Source organism: Diplotaxodon limnothrissa, linkage group LG14 (assembly GCF_057381915.1).
Source record: "Diplotaxodon limnothrissa isolate DT_005_m linkage group LG14, D_limnothrissa_male_GT1.1, whole genome shotgun sequence".
Taxonomy (NCBI): Eukaryota; Metazoa; Chordata; class Actinopteri; order Cichliformes; family Cichlidae; genus Diplotaxodon; species Diplotaxodon limnothrissa.
The window spans coordinates 24141794-24157799 of record NC_140609.1 but is presented as its reverse complement, the minus strand read 5'-3'; the positions used below and the strand labels follow the sequence as shown (position 1 = coordinate 24157799).

The 16006-nt window shown below is 40.8% G+C and overlaps 1 protein-coding gene across 1 annotated transcript; it reads left to right on the top strand.

Moving 5' to 3' along the window:
- The first annotated feature begins 7554 nt into the window (after window positions 1-7554).
- On the top strand, window positions 7555-11520 carry il10ra (interleukin 10 receptor, alpha). The gene is made up of 7 exons (XM_085370757.1): window positions 7555-7841; window positions 8356-8479; window positions 8714-8883; window positions 8981-9126; window positions 9282-9447; window positions 9749-9867; window positions 10023-11520. Exons 1-7 carry the CDS (start codon window positions 7754-7756, stop codon window positions 10929-10931), a joined length of 1722 nt encoding a protein of 573 aa, XP_085226883.1. The 5' UTR covers window positions 7555-7753; the 3' UTR covers window positions 10932-11520.
- Window positions 11521-16006: the final 4486 nt, after the last annotated feature.

The window sequence follows — 16006 nt, the reverse complement described above, 5'->3', positions numbered from 1 at the left end:
TGTCTGATCTTCGTACTCATTCTGCTGTCGTGTGTGTGTGTGTGCACCCAGGGATTGACGGAGGATTTACGGACACTAAGGAAGCACTTGGAGGAGAGACGGGCACTCACTACCACGCACGGGCTTACACGGAAGGAGGGACGCACTATCACCATTGTTGCACATTTGAACTGTTGTCACCTTGCTGCACTGTAAATAAATGCACTGTCATTATTTCTGAGCTCCGCGCCTGAGTCCACTCTTTAACAACCGTGACAGAATACTCCAGCCAGCCATGGACTCAGCGGACTCAAACCCAGTTCAACGAGAGCTCTCCGTTCAGGGCGAAGTTTTGGACCGCCATGAGAGCATGATGAAACACATCATGACGGAACAAACAGCGATGCGACAGGTGCTTGCAAACATTCAAGGTATGTTACTCACCGCGCCCGGCACCTCAGCTAAAAATCCACAACCCACTCCATCAGTAAGTGTGGCTGCAGCTTGCCCACTACCCCCTTCGCCTCCACCACCTCCACCTAGGCGAGAACATACATTACCGGTTCCGGAGAAGTTTGATGGAGATATAACAAAGAGTCGAGGCTTTCTGATGCAGTGTTCATTGATTTTCAGACAACAGACACAGGCTTACGGCTCAGATTGTGCGAAGATCACGCTTATGGTGGAACTGATGACTGGCCGGGCGCTGCAATGGGCACAAGCCGTTTTAAATGTTCAACCGAATATCTCCTACCAGGATTTTCTGACCAAGTTCCTCTGTGTGTTTGATAAAGGAACGGATGCAGATGGCGCTGCTAATCGTTTGTTTACCCTAAAGCAGGGACATAAGAGTGTCGCGGATTTCTCCATTGACTTTTGGATCCTGGCCGAGGAGACGGGCTGGGCAGAAAACGCACTCCGGGGAGCCTTCCTGAACTGCCTAAACGAAGAACTCAAACATGAGTTAGCTACGAAAGAGCTACCTAAACCCCTTAGCACTTTGATTAATATGTGCATTCAACTGGATAATCATATGAGAGAGTTTGGGAGACGGGCAGATGAAGAACGACGGCTGGCAGGAGGCGCCGATGCGCCTACCGGGTTGCTTCCTTCTCACTGGCGAGAGGAAGAAGAAGACCCAGCGGAGGATGAGGAACAGCCGATGCAGCTGGGCCGGGCTTGGTTCGGTGCTTCCCATCGGAGGAGAAGACAGCGCACGGGTGAGTGCTTCGTGTGTGGGAAAAGGGGACACTGGGCTGATACCTGTCCGAAGCGAGTAAAAGACTCCGCCCGCCAGTAGCTGTGGGGATACTGGCGGGTGCTACGGCTAACTCTGTTCCCCATCTCAGTTGTCCGGCCAAGCTGATTTTTCATTCCCTTACTCACCCGTGTAGCGCGCTGATTGACTCTGGAGCTGAGCAGAGTTTTTTGGATGAATCACTAGCTCATAAATTAGCCGTACCCATTGTTCCTCTCCCTGAACCTCTCCAGGTTTCGGCTCTTGACGGCAGCCCTCTGACTACGGTCACTCACCGCACTCGTACCATCACACTCACCCTCTCTGGCAATCACTCGGAGCAGCTCAGTTTGTTTCTTTTTAAATCTCCTGATGCTCCCCTTGTGTTGGGCTATCACTGGCTGCGACAACATAATCCGCAGATCGAAAGGGCCACGGGCCGTATTTCGGGGTGGAGCAGTCAGTGTCACGCTTTGTGCTTGCGCTCCGCGACTTTTGGTGCGACGGTCGCTGGCTCCGCGGAGCCTGTTGCGCCTCCTGATTTGTCTGGTGTTCCGCCTGAGTATCATGACCTGGCCCAGGTTTTTAGCAAAGACAAAGCCTCCTCACTTTCTGCCCCATCGCCCGTACGACTGTGGCATTGATTTGATTCCCCGCACTCCCTTGCCCACCAGTCGACTTTATAACATCTCCAAGCCCGAGCGGGAGTCGATGGAACGGTACATTAATGACTCCTTGGCGGCCAGCATCATTCGACCCTCCACTTCCCCTTTGGGCATGGGATTTTTCTTTGTGGCGAAGAAGGACAGGTCGCTCCGGCCGTGTATCGATTTCCGGGGTTTGAATAAGATCACGATCAAGAACAAGTACCCCTTGCCCTTGCTGGCGTCCGCCTTTGAGCTCCTCCAGGGCGCCACGGTTTTTTCTTCGTGGAGGTGGATGCTTCCGACTCAGGGGTGGGGGCCGTCCTCTCGCAGCGGGTGGCCGGTAAGATGCATCCCTGTGCCTTCTTTTCTCGCACGCAGAGCGGAATTATGATGTTGGTGACCGGGAGCTTCTCGCTGTTAAAATGGCCCTGGAGGAATGGCGTCACTGGCTGGAGGGGAGCAAGTATCCAGTGGTGGTGTGGACAGACCACAGAAATTTGGCGTACCTCCAGGCTGCGAAGCGCCTTAACGCCCGACAGGCCAGGTAGGCCCTGTTCTTCGCTCGCTTTGACCTTACCATCACTTACAGACCCGGGTCTCGCAACGCCAAGGCTGATGCGCTGTCTCGACAGTTTACGCCTGAGGCCGAGGGCGATGAGAAGGACTTGCCCATCTTGCCTCCATCTTGTTTCGTCGGCGCTTTGACCTAGAAGATTGAGCGGGTTGTGCGGGACACCCAGCGACAGGAGCCGGATCCTGGCACGGGCCCGGAGGGCAAGCTGTTTGTTCCTGCGTCGGCCCGCGGTAAGGTGCTTCAGTGGGCCCACACCGCCCGTTTTGCCTGCCATCCAGGTAAGAACCGCACCGTCTCTTTCCTGCGCCGATTGTTTTGGTGGCCCACTCTGTTGCAGGATGCTGGGGAGTACGTGGCGGCTTGTCCTGAGTGTGCTAAGAACAAGATGCCGACCTCGGCGCCTGCTGACCTCCTACGCCCTTTGCCTGTTCCCATGCGTCCCTGGTCGCATGTTGCTCTGGACTTTGTTACGGGACTGCCTCCGTCCTCAGGTAATACTGCTGTACTCACTATTGTTGACCGGTTTTCCAAGGCTGCCCACTTTATAGCCCTGCCACAGCTTCCTTCTGCTCTGGAGACGGCTCGCCTTCTCACCCAGCATGTTTTTCGGCTCCATGGCATTCCTCGGGACATCGTGTCTGATCGTGGTCCCCAGTTCACGTCCCGGGTGTGGAGGGAGTTCTGTGCGGAACTAGGGGATCAGGTCAGCCTGTCCTCGGGTTTCCATCCCCAGACCAACGGCCAGACGGAACGGGCTAATGAGGTGCTGGAGGCTATGCTGCGCTGTGTAATCTCCTCCAACCAATCGACGTGGAGCGAGCAGCTCGCATGGGTGGAATATGCGTACAACTCCAGTACGTCGGCGGCCACCGGTGTGTCCCCGTTTGAGGCGTCCTTGGGCTATCAACCCCCGCTTCTTTCCATCTCTGAGGGAGAATTGGCCGTTCCATCTGTCCAGCTCCACATGTGGCGCTGTTGGAGAGCGTAGCGCGCCGCCAGAGCGGCCCTCTTGAGAACGGCGGCCCAGAACAAGAGACTGGCCGATCGCTGCCGCGTCCCGGCACCGGACTACCAGGTGGGCCAGCGGGTGTGGCTCTCGACCAAGCATGTTTCTCTCAGAACTGAATCTAAGAAGCTTGCTCCTCAGTTCATTGGCCTATTTCCTGTCCAAACTGTGTTGAATCCAGTGACGGTTCGGTTGAGCCTGCCTCGTAACATGCGAACTCACAATGTTTTTCATGTCTCTGTATTTATAAATGTCATAATAAGGAGGGGTAATGCTATACAAAATTATGAATTAAGTACATGTTAATGATTTACTAATATCTTAACAGTAGTTAATACTTTGACATTATTATAAAGTGCTACCAATTTGAATTTTATGGTAATTATTTCATTGTTTGGGCTTTAAAACATTAAGAAAAATGAAATACTGGTGGCAAAATCACAAGGAACCAAATCGTGGTAATACAAGTAATTTTGGATGTGCGAGAAAGCATTTTTCTCACGAAATTGGTGCCTTTCTGCACAGATGTGGCTCCTGGGTATTTTTGATTTGCACCTGCCAGATTCACTTTATATATGATCTCTACTTCCTCTTGCAGCCACACATTTCTTCACTTGTTCTTTTTTACCCCTTTCAATTTGAAACTAAAACATAATTTTCATCGCTGTTTTCACTTTGACCGTGCAAAATGTATAACTGACAAGTCAAGTCAGGTCGGAATTTATTTCTATAGCAGATTTTAAACAACCTCAATTGTTCTACAGGTTATAAGAGATATACGCTACGCATAAAAATCACTAAATCAAAAATAAATATACACTAAAATCATGAAATGAAAAATACACATAAGTCTGTGTTTGCATAATAAAAACTAGTGAACTCTGCTCAACTAGAACTAATAGCAAGCAAGAATAAGTAGGTTTTAAGCAGTGTTTTGAAACGACTAAGAGAATGGGTGGCTTTTATGTGAAATGATCGGTTGTTCCTTCAATTAGGAGCCACAAATGAAAAGGCTCTATCACCTCTGCTTTTAAGGTTTGACCTAGGAATATTGAGGGGCAGCTGGAAATGCAGCGACGCAAAAGTCAGTTGAATAAGGTGGTGCCAAACCATTGAGACTCTTGAAAATCTGAAAGTCCCACCAGGCTGATCATCCTCAGTATTTCCCACTTGGTTGGGAAATACTGGTAGGTTGGTGAAAATTAAAGAAAAAACTCAAATCTTCCCTACAGTGATGGAATCCAGCAAATGTTTTGCTTTGGGTGGCATTTTGCTGGAGTGTCTTTTGAACTTTTACACTCTTCATTACCCTCCCGATGGAATATCTTTTAAGCAAAAAAAACTGCTTCTTTTCACCTGTAGAGTTCCAGAGGCTTATAGCATCAATACAACACACAGTGAAGTTGTTATGGCAGCACATACTGGTCTAACACAATGTTAATACCAACTTTGTCTTAGTTGTGGCTTTAATTTTCTCACTCATCTGTAGTTTAGTGTAGGGGATACTATTTCTGCAAACTCTTTGCATCTCTGTTGCTCATCTTTGCTGAACCGTTGTTGAGCATGTTGCATAATATGTATCTTACAAACTGTAAACATGAATGTCTTCACGTATCCTCAGTCATCCAGGCAAGGGAATCACAGGAAGCTGATTCTGTTCATCTGGACGTTGAATTTCCTTCGGGATTAATAAAGTATTCTGATTATGATTATGATTATGAATTTACAGTTTCAGAAATGTTTCATGACTCATCCAGGTGACTTCTTCGGGCTCTGAATGCAAAATCCAGATGAACAGAATCAACTTTTTGGAAAACATGAATGTGAGACATTCGCAAACTGTAAACACAGTTTTAGATCTGAATCTAGATGATTTGTTATACGTCATCTGCCTGTTATCTTCCCCCAAGTTTCCTTTGTTGTGACTCTGCATGACTGTAAAACTGATGCATAAAAGATAATGACCTTAAAGGAAATGTGCTTAAGTGTAATCCAGGTGTTGTAATGTAGATCTATATTATGAGACCTGATGTTCAGCATTTTAATTTGTCTGCTCATTAGTGGTTTATTCATGGCTGATATTAATGAGATACTTAATGATGCACTGAGTTTGTGATACACACTAGAGAGTATATTCACTGTTATGATGCACCTTTTCACACCACTAGAGGGTGATCTTATTGTGCATGAAGCCAAAGGGCACTTATAACTTAAAAAGTGACTTGCAAGAAAGTCCCTGTTCTGAACAACAGCAGTTGATCTGTGACCTTTTAAAAAAGACTCCCTCCCCCAAAGCTCACATTTAGTCAGCGGCTCTCTGTCCACCTGACATTATCAAATAGAGATGTGGTGTGCTTTGCAGAGACCCTGTTTGCATTTACTGGGAAGTAAAACTAAAACGAAATCACATGAGAGGAGGAGGTGAGAGAACATGGGGGTATATATGGCTAACTTTAAGAGAAAGCTACTTCTCAGAAATGGAAGGCACTCTTTACTAAAGTACATCTAGATAAAAGCTCCTTGAATAAATCAACATCCCAATGTATTTCTCTTTGGTATAATTTAGATATTGAGGTTTGTGCTAGATCCAACCAATCCTCTTTCTCATACAGTTTCAGTGGACTAAGCATAAGTCACATGCAATCACAATAAAAGAAAGAGTGTGGTACTCCCATGGGCACCAGACTCGTTCTCTTGTTGGAAAAACTGGGTAAAGCCTGAAACAGTTTAAAAAGATGAGGAAGGCTAGATGACATTGCAGGTTCAGCAGTCTATGTCCTATTTGTTTTAGGGAACTTATGTTAAGCAGTAAATCAATACCCTTTACACATTTACAGTAACGAATGAGCAGAATCCAGCAGACAGAGGAAGAAAAGTAATTTGTATGTGACGCTTTTAAACCTTGATATGCAGCAGAGACAATGATGGACACAGTGAAAAATCTGAAAATTATGCAGGAATAAGTGATTGTTAACGGTTTAACAAGGGGTATTTTTATGAGTCATTTCTTAACCAGAAATCGATATATATCTACCCATAACACACATTACGCCGTCAGCTTTCTTTGTTAATCTGCAAAACAGGAGTAATGAACTGAACTACTGAAATTTTGTGTAGGATGAGGTGTAGAGATAAGGCCTGATAGTCACTGTGGTTTCTTGCGCACATAGATAAAAGTATATACTTTATTCATGTGATATTTAAAGATATAGGTTGCCTTGCATCCCTCATGTTAGATAATGTAAGTTTCTAAAGAACATGGAAAAATATTGCTGCCTAATCACACATAATAACTCGCATGCCGGCGACATATTAATATGGCTTAATGTATGATGAAGCTATATGCCTGTTATCCACACAAGCTAATGATTTATTCTTATCATCAAGTGAAGTCTGACTTTCAAGACCTTTATTTTTGATTTATTTAAGTGTTAGTACAGAAAAGTAAGCACATTCACCCAAACTGGGGCTATAATCAACATAGATCTTTAGTTGTCTCTGTTCTTCTATCTTCAGCCATGGTTAAGTGCAAAAGAAAAAAAAAGAAACAACATATGCAATGCATCAAACCACAAAGGAGGTCGTGCTGAACAAAGTGTCACAGGAAAAGGTAGACAAAGCCTAAAAGAGGAAACCAGTGATAAGACGAGTTTCCTGAGTTTAAATTTTATATTTGTCAGTGAAAAAACAGAAATTACATAAACAAAAGAGTATACAAAGTGAACTGATAAACACCAGAATGAGTCTTTGATAGTAACTACTGCCTACATTTTAGGGGGGGAGGAAAGTGAAAGGGGAATTCCTGAAAGCTTCCTCTTCTCATATCTGGTGTAGACACACTCCAACTGTGTTTTTTTCTGATAGTGCTCAACACTAATTACATTATGAGCCCGGTGAGAGCATGGAAAGGGGAAAAGAAAAAACAAAAGAGGAAGAAAAAGGCTCTCTTGTTGAGAAAGGCAAGAGCAAGCGAGAGATGAAACTAGCAGCAACGTCACGGATATAGTCACAACAGGAAACTCATCATCTGAGAGGGAGGGGAGTTAGGTGAGCAACAAAGGTACTTGGTGAGAACTATGTAAATAAAGTCATTTTCGAAAAACAAGGGGCCTCTTCTTCTTCGTACCGCAGATGTGTGGGCAGCACAGTATCAGCAGAAAACAGCTGCTTCCTCCTTGTTAATATTAATCAACAGTTTAGTTTAGCTCTTCTGTACAGTTACACAGAGCCACTGTGGAGGCTGGATGTTTCTGTCGGTGATGATTGGAATAAGGGACTCTGTTGGCGACTACTAACCGGATTCTAACTAAATGGTGTATTTCCAGATACTTGAAATGGATATCAAAGCCAAATTGCTGGGTTTTGTCTTCTTAATGATCTACATGAGCCTTGTGTCAGGTAATTAAAAGCTTTTCTTACGCTCTATTTGTAATCTTACTTAGTATGTCCAGTTACGGAAAAAAGTCACAGTTGATCATTTACTTAAATAACAATTTAAAAAGTATTTAGAAGGTACTATATTTTTCCTTCATGATCATTTATAATATTTGTATTATTTCTATGATCAGATGAAGCCAGTAAATGAGCTGAACGGCAAGAGTGGAAATTCTGTTCCCTTTCCAAAAAACCCAGAGTCACTTAGTTGGAGATCCCATAAATCAAAGCTTGTCAGCATCTTTTTCTTCTTTTCTTGACCACAAGTTTCACACAAAAACGTCTGGCAGTAACACTTTCGGAATATGTTCAGAGGGTTTTACATTACCATTGACTTTATAGCTCATTCCCTATATACAGGAATTCGTGTTTGAAAAAGATATGTGTGTATATATATATATATATATATATATATATTTTTAAACTTCCATTATTGTAACAGTTAATGTACGTCTTAACCTCTTTTTTTCTATATCAGGAGCCGAGGGCATTCCTGGTCCTGCCAAAGTGATGGTGAATATTTTGGATGGCAATGTAACACTACATTGGGACACACCTAAAGATGCACCTTCAAACTATTACTACAATGTGGAAATGGCAAAGTAAGTTTAACTTACATATCAGTAAGAATCCTATTACAGACTTACAATATGCCAATCTCTGAACTTCCTTATCCTTATTTCTTTTTAATTACATTTTTATTCTCTGTGACTTCATTTTGATTTTGTCTTCAGTTCGTTTTTCAAGCATTTGATGTTAATTGTTTTTCAACTAAGAGTTACTAAACCTTTTTTTAAGTTCATATTTTTATTTTGGTGACTGTTTTCTGTCCTTAGGTACCAAGATGACTGGGCCATGTTGGCAAGTTGCACACAGATTAATGATACCTACTGCAGCCTTAACAGTTTTATAACTGATTTTGAATCTGGCTACAAGGTCAGAGTTCAGCTGGTAGCAGGGGGCGATGAGTCTATTTGGGTTCGTAAGAAATTTCTCCTGAATGAAAGTAAGCACAATTTGTTGTGTTATTTTTAGATTAAAATGCTCTAATTAATAATTCAGACACATAATAAGATTATTTCCTTTCCCTTCTCTGATCATAGGCAAACTGCAACCTCCCTCCTTCACATTGTGGGCTACATTCAGCACTATAACCGTCTTTGTTCACCCAAAACCCATTTTGAAGAAGATTTTTCCTTTTGGTTTAAAGTACACCATCTACCTAGAGGAGAAAGGACAAGATAATAAGGTAGGTTAGGATTAGGTTAAAGCAATAAGGTTTTTACACCTTTTCCAACAACTTCACAATTTAAGACTGGAAAATATAATGATGAATTGCCCTTACTTTTATTATTTAAAGCTTATTTAAAGAAAAAAACAGCTGACTATGTTCTTGCCCTACAGAATACCACGGCATACTTGAAGGATGACATGGAAGAGGATCAGAAGACTACTTTCACTTCTCTCCATTGGGGTAAAGAGTACTGTGTCAGCGTCAAGTTAGAGGGCAGTGGAAATCTCCCCACCAGCAGTGTTTCCAAAAAACAGTGTCTGCTGTTGCCAGAGCAAGGTAAAGAAAAAATGGTAGATTATTTAAGAAGATTATTAAATATGTCACCTATAAATCACATTTACACAGGGCCTGAAAACAGGGATGGCAGCTAAATGCCAAACATTTGAAAATTTTTCAGCATTAAAACAAATCTTAATAAAGCATCTATCGTCCACTGCGTGTGGTAGATTTGATTAGATTTAGATTACACCTTTATGAAGTATCATTGTTAGTATGATAAAAGCTCAGCTATAGCCTTGCTTTTTTTCAGCAAGACACTCACATTTGGTAAATTCTTTGGTGCTTTTGCTCTTTTCAGAGTATTACATTATTGCCGTATCATCCCTATCATTTGTGGGTGGGCTGGCATTAATTGCAGTCATCGCAGTCTTCCTGCTGTGTTACCTGAAACGTCCAGAGAAAACACCTGCTGCACTGGTAAGTACAGTAAACTATAGACAACTGTGCACACTTGTAGTGTCAACTATTTGGAAAACAGAAAAACAGTATTTTGAAAAGAGATCTTACAATGTGCACTAATCCAATGTTTCATAAATCAAATCTAATTTTCTTTTTTCTTTGACTCACCTTAGAAATCCCCTGCTAGTGGCTGGCTTCCACTCTATGTTGAAGATGGGACTGTGGAGGTGGTTACAGACAAAGGATGGTTTCTGTCACCATACAGAAAAGACATGAAAGATGGTGTGAAAGACCCAATCAGTCATCTTACAGTAACAGAGGACAATGAAGAAGAGGAGAGGAGGACCAGCATGGATAGTGGGCTCAGTATGGAGTCTAACTCAAACATTGAAGAGAATCCACCAACGAGACAAGATGACAGTGGCTGTGGAAGCATGGGAGGACCTGAAAGCACAACTAGCAGCCAAACAGATTACCCACTTGAGAATGAGCGGGCTGATTCCATTCGGAAAAGAGAGGACAGTGGGGTGGGTCTGGGCTGCCAGATGATTTCTTGCATTAACCTGGATGGGCAGGACAGTGGGCCTCTAAAAGAGTCTGCTGCTGGAGGCAACTATCACAGCCAGAGTCCTTCAGATGTGCAGATGCAAGCTTCTGATGATGAGGAAACATTTAAACAGATGCTTCCCAACTTGGTTTTGGCCGAGGTGGTCACGGGCTACAGAGCTGGGCCTCAGTCGTGTATCTGTTCAGGAGCTGGTCAGTGCATTTGGTGTCATCAGCAAGGCCACGATGAAACCAAAGTCATCAAACAATATAGAAAAGTGTCTATTGAAAATGGACTACTTGTAAGCCAATCTGATTTAATAGACTCTTACAAAGGAGATGTTACACATCCAGGTTACTCTAGAGAGAAACAAACTGACACACACATGATGGATGACTTAGAATCAATCTTTCCACTGAGGGATTTTCCTCTGCTGACCTCTCTGTCCCCGCTGCCGTTAATGAAGTGTGGGCAGGACTTCAATATGAACAATGTGTCCCTTTCTCTCTGCGATGTACAGCTGAAAATTGACTGATAAACTGTGAGATGTGACAAAACACTTTATTTAAAAAGAAAAAAAATCCTGCCACCGCATGTTACAGTGCAATACTGGAGCAATAAACTCACATTTTCTACTTAATGAAACAGAAGCACTAGAGTGAGGTAAAATGTTCCAGTGCCAGAAACTGAAAAAACATGCGGAAATCTTGGGGATAAAACTGAGTGGTTAACAGGCAGTTACTGAACATACTGTAGGAAGGAAACAGAGGTTAGATTACAGAGCTACTGACTGGTAACTGTTGGAAGGAGTCTTGGGAGATTATGAAGACTGAGAAGATTCTAAGAAACGCCCTTTTTAACCCTGTTTCACTGAGTCTATTTACAACTGACTAATGTGTTGTCTGCCGGAAGTGAAACTGTGTGGGGAGCACTGAAGAGAAACGGCTTGATAGTTATGTGCTCTTGGACATTTTGTGATTTCATCGCCGCCAACAATGAACTTTATTGCAGTTGCCCACATGAGAATGTTCTTATTTCTCAGCAGTGTGTTTAATTCACACAGTTTCGTAATACTTAATCAATCCACAAACTTTTTACAATAACAAGTGGTTTCACCTTACTTAACAAGCAAACTTTGATATAAAGAGCATTTTGTGTCTGATTCTCTTTCATGTTTTCTTACATGGCAAAATATTTTCATGTTTGTGCTTATAAGACCAGCTACTTCTTTGTTCAATCTATTTATTAGTCTATTTATTTAATGCCTTTGTTGATACATGTGCTACTCATGATTAAAACTTGGACTAGTCTGTAAAATTCATATGTTGCCAAGATTCCTAAAAACAATGCCTAAACCTAGCTAAACAGTGAGTGAAAAGTGGAAAAAGTGAAAGTGGAACATGAAAATATTTTTTGAAAAGAATTATTAAATTAAGTTAAAAAGTCAAACTCTTTTCATTTGAATTTAAGTCTTATCCAGTCACCTGCAACTTTATGTAGCATTGCAAAGTATTTTGTTGAAAGCAAACGTTTTATCCAATTTAGATTTAAGCGAAGATTATTTTTAGACATTCACAAGTCAGTGAAACCAGCTGACAGACGACATGCTGTTTTCAGAAACTATGACTAAAGAAAACCCAAGGAAAACCCTGAGACAACAAAATGATACCTTCTTTAAAAAACCATTACACAAGACAATCTGTAGGCTACTAGGGATCTCCATATGCAAATTATGTACAGGAACCAGGTCAGTGGTTTTGAAGCTTCTAAACTGAGAAACAAACACTTCCTCTGTCAGGCCTTACCCCATTTCTAAAAAGTCCCGAGAAGAGAATGAATATTGTCAATATGGGTTGATTTCCATACACCAAACACAGCATTAGGGAAATCCTGTGACAAGTATTCTATGTATAAACTGCATACAGGGAAGTAAGACAGTTTCATGCAACTTATCATAATATTTTTACATATACACTGATGATTATTGTAGAACGTTAACATGTTGGGAATTCCTGTGGTAAAACTTTCTTTTTGCGCTCCTACTGTTCCCCTACTTTTTTGAATGTCTGTGCATTCTCCAGGTTGGTAATTGAACTTGAGGGGAACTCCCAATTCAATTACCAAAACTGGAAAAATATTTGGCTAATTTTAAGACAATTAAAATGCAACACAAAACTTCCAAAACTGGGTTTTGTCCTCTGTATGATTTCAAAATATGCCTACACCCACATTAGTTAACAAGGAGAAACATGTCACTTTGTTTCTCCCATTATTGCTAGATTAAATCCTTCTCTGTTGAGAAGTTACTGTACTTACAGTACTAGAGCAAATGCAGGGTTATGGCAGGTATCACAAGAACTATAGTGCAGCTTATGCTTTATCTTATGTTGCCAGCAAAGACTAACATCACAGAAATAAAACACGTTAAAAGAAGAGTCTCTGTTTTCATCTTTTCATCAAAAAACTGAAAAGCCTTCCTCACATGATCGCCAGCTTAATTCCCAATGAAATAACGAAAATATGGAACTGTTCTCCATTTAATAATAAAACACTGTCACTTGAATCACTGAGTCAATAAACTACTATCCTACTATAGAAAATCCTTAACAATACAACTGTTCAGTGCTGAGAATCTAATATTCCTGCAATAAAACAACAGCAAATCTAAATCTGAACCCAAGTAAAAAAAAAGAACAACTTTTATTTACCTAGTTTTGGTGGTGTTTACCAATAAAAACAATAAATATTAAATGTTAAATGTTAACCAGAGTATTGGAACTGTTTCAGAATTACTATTAGAAAAGACAGTTTTGCATGTAATCTTATATTTACTCTTTGCTGACTCATTTTTTGAGACTTGTTAAACTACGTGAAACATCTTTATCTTAAAAAAAAATATCTGAGTGATGTTGTGAAGATATAAGACCTCAATGTCTAAAACCAGAAGGTTTATGCATTGCCCTGGGGTTTCATAGCTGATTTTTGTCAGTTCAGTAATCCATGCATATCCAATGATCAGTGACTGCAAATATCTTCACATGCAAATTTATGTGCAGTCAGTGAAATATTTTGGGCACTGAAAAGTTAATACATTATATTTTCTATTTTAGAGCTTTAGTAGAGAATGTAAGTGTATTGTTGTACAGATATGAATGTTTGTTTTTACAGTTTGAGTTAAAAACCATCTAAAACTATTTCAGTTGTGAAAAACCTTTGTCTTTTGTGAGATATGACTCATTTTCACTGAATTCAAAAGATGACATTTAATCACCCCCACCTCAGAGAGGTCATTGTTTTTTCAATACATGAGTTAGACAAGGTTCAGTTTCATTATGGGAAATAAAATAATGAGACTATAAGGACTCTACCAACTATCACAAGTATCAGAAAGGAACCATTATGTGCATGTGCATTAGGAGGGAAGTCACCTGCAGCTTACCAGAAAACTGCCGTGTTGCTGTGGTTGAGTTGTTGATATTCTGCCTTCAATGCAAAAAAAAAAAAAAAAAAATCTCCTCTGCAATACAAGTGTATATATGCTTCCTCCCATTGGTGTGTGTGCATATGTGTGTGCATACTCAAATCTGTATCACGGGACACCGCAACATCTTGTCAGTTTCTCATGACACATAACAAAACTGCCAGTGCGAAATTGGACGCAAATATTTATTTCCATGTATAATTTTATATTCTTAAAATCACATGATATTAACATAGTTCTGCATATACAGAAAAAAATGCAACACCTCTCCTTGTTTTAAGAAAAAGTTCGCATTTTCATAAACATAACTATAGAATAAAGTTGTTGCATGATACAAATATAATCAAAAGGAATCAAAAAGTAACATGGTAAACAAACTCCTCAGTCTGGGTTTTCCTCAGGCTTTTACACCAACATAAAGCAGCAAATAACAAGCAGGAACAGAGCCATACATGTTGAAAAAAGGTAGGTGGTGTGTAGGAAAGTGACAAACGACTGAATGCCTTCCATCAAGGTGATGATCGAAACACAGACAAGATGTTATTTCATGCTTTTGCTAATGGAGAAGGGAGGGGGAGCCTTCTTCAGGCCGACTTTGCTGTGAAGCATAAAATCAAAAGCACCCATGTGATCATGAAGCAAAGGAGGAAATAAAACTTTTAAAATGATGTGAAAGGTCTACACTCAAAGGTCATTGTGGAAAAAATCTACTTACGTGAGCACTTTGTCTTTCACCGACGGAGCTACAGAATAAAAGGAGACATAATAAGTAAGGTTTCTAAAGCACAATAGTGTGGTGGCTTTATCATGCTGTAGCATTACTGCTGGGCAGTGATGCAGTCAAGCATTTAACCACACATATGACAGTTTCAGAAGGATATTTAGAGAGTTGTTTCAGTCAAATTATTACACCATGTGGATAGTTTCTTTTATTTTCCTTTTTTGTGCATGTTGAAAACGATGTTTCTGAAAAATAAGCGGGTTCATTCCACTTCTGTGGAACTGACTCTCTCTTGCCAATCCAGCAAACAATCCTTTGCTGGATTGTTTCCTCTTTCTTAAGAACGTGACTTTCAGATTCTAAATTTATGCTATGTCTCCATACAACACTGGCTCATCCCTTGAGTTAGTTGCTTTTTTTATGCTTGAATTACTCAGTGTAATTTACTTCAGTTTGAAGTGGCTTAGCAAACAAAACGAGCAAACAAAAAAATCTGAAAATGGGAAGGCACAAGGACTGGAGCTAAAGAGCGGATATTGTCCAAAGAAAAACTTTGAAATTTTTTCAGAAAGCCTGGGGAACTATCCCCGAAGGCAACTTTAAAACATTACAAGAAATTCTGGCTCTTTGGAAGCAAACTATAAAGAAATGAGAATTTCACAATTTGTGATGCAAATTTGTGACGCAAAAAAAGTTGATTTGTGTTATGAATTTAATACCCTTGTTACTCACAGTCAGCGGTTAGTATAATGACTTATAATGACTGTTAGACTTGACTAAGTGTACGTTTTTTAATTGGGGAAGCAGCAGAGATGCTGTAGACACAAGCTATATTCTTTGTGACCAAAAGGAGACAAGAAGAAGTATGCTTTTGTTATCTCACCTTTTTTCTTGCAGCAATTTTTACACTCTTTACATTTGTACTTGCAGCAGAATTGTACAATCCCTATGGTGAATAGAATGAACAGGATTCCAAAGCCAACAAGAATCCCAACGGCCGTTGAGTTTACTCTGCTTTCTGCAAATAGAAAATTAGTTAATTAGATCAATACTACAGACTAATACATTTTCCAATAGCCTTACAGGCATGTAAATAATAATAAACAAGGTTTTAAATGACACGGAAATTGAATTTCATGGGGTATTTCTAACAAAAATTAATTACCAAACAGCCTGTCTGGTTTCTTGGGCCTAATTAGATCAATATATATATGTGTGTGTGTTTGTTTTGAATGAATATTGTCCCTGATTCTAATTGGAAAATCAATCTGTAGCAAAAAATAAAACTGGCCATTGCCATTGTGGTTCTCTTTGATGCAAAACTGAGAGACCAAGCGTACAGACAGTTAAGAGTATTGCTTTCAATAAAAACAAGTATCACACCTTAAACTTTTTATAAACTTCCAGA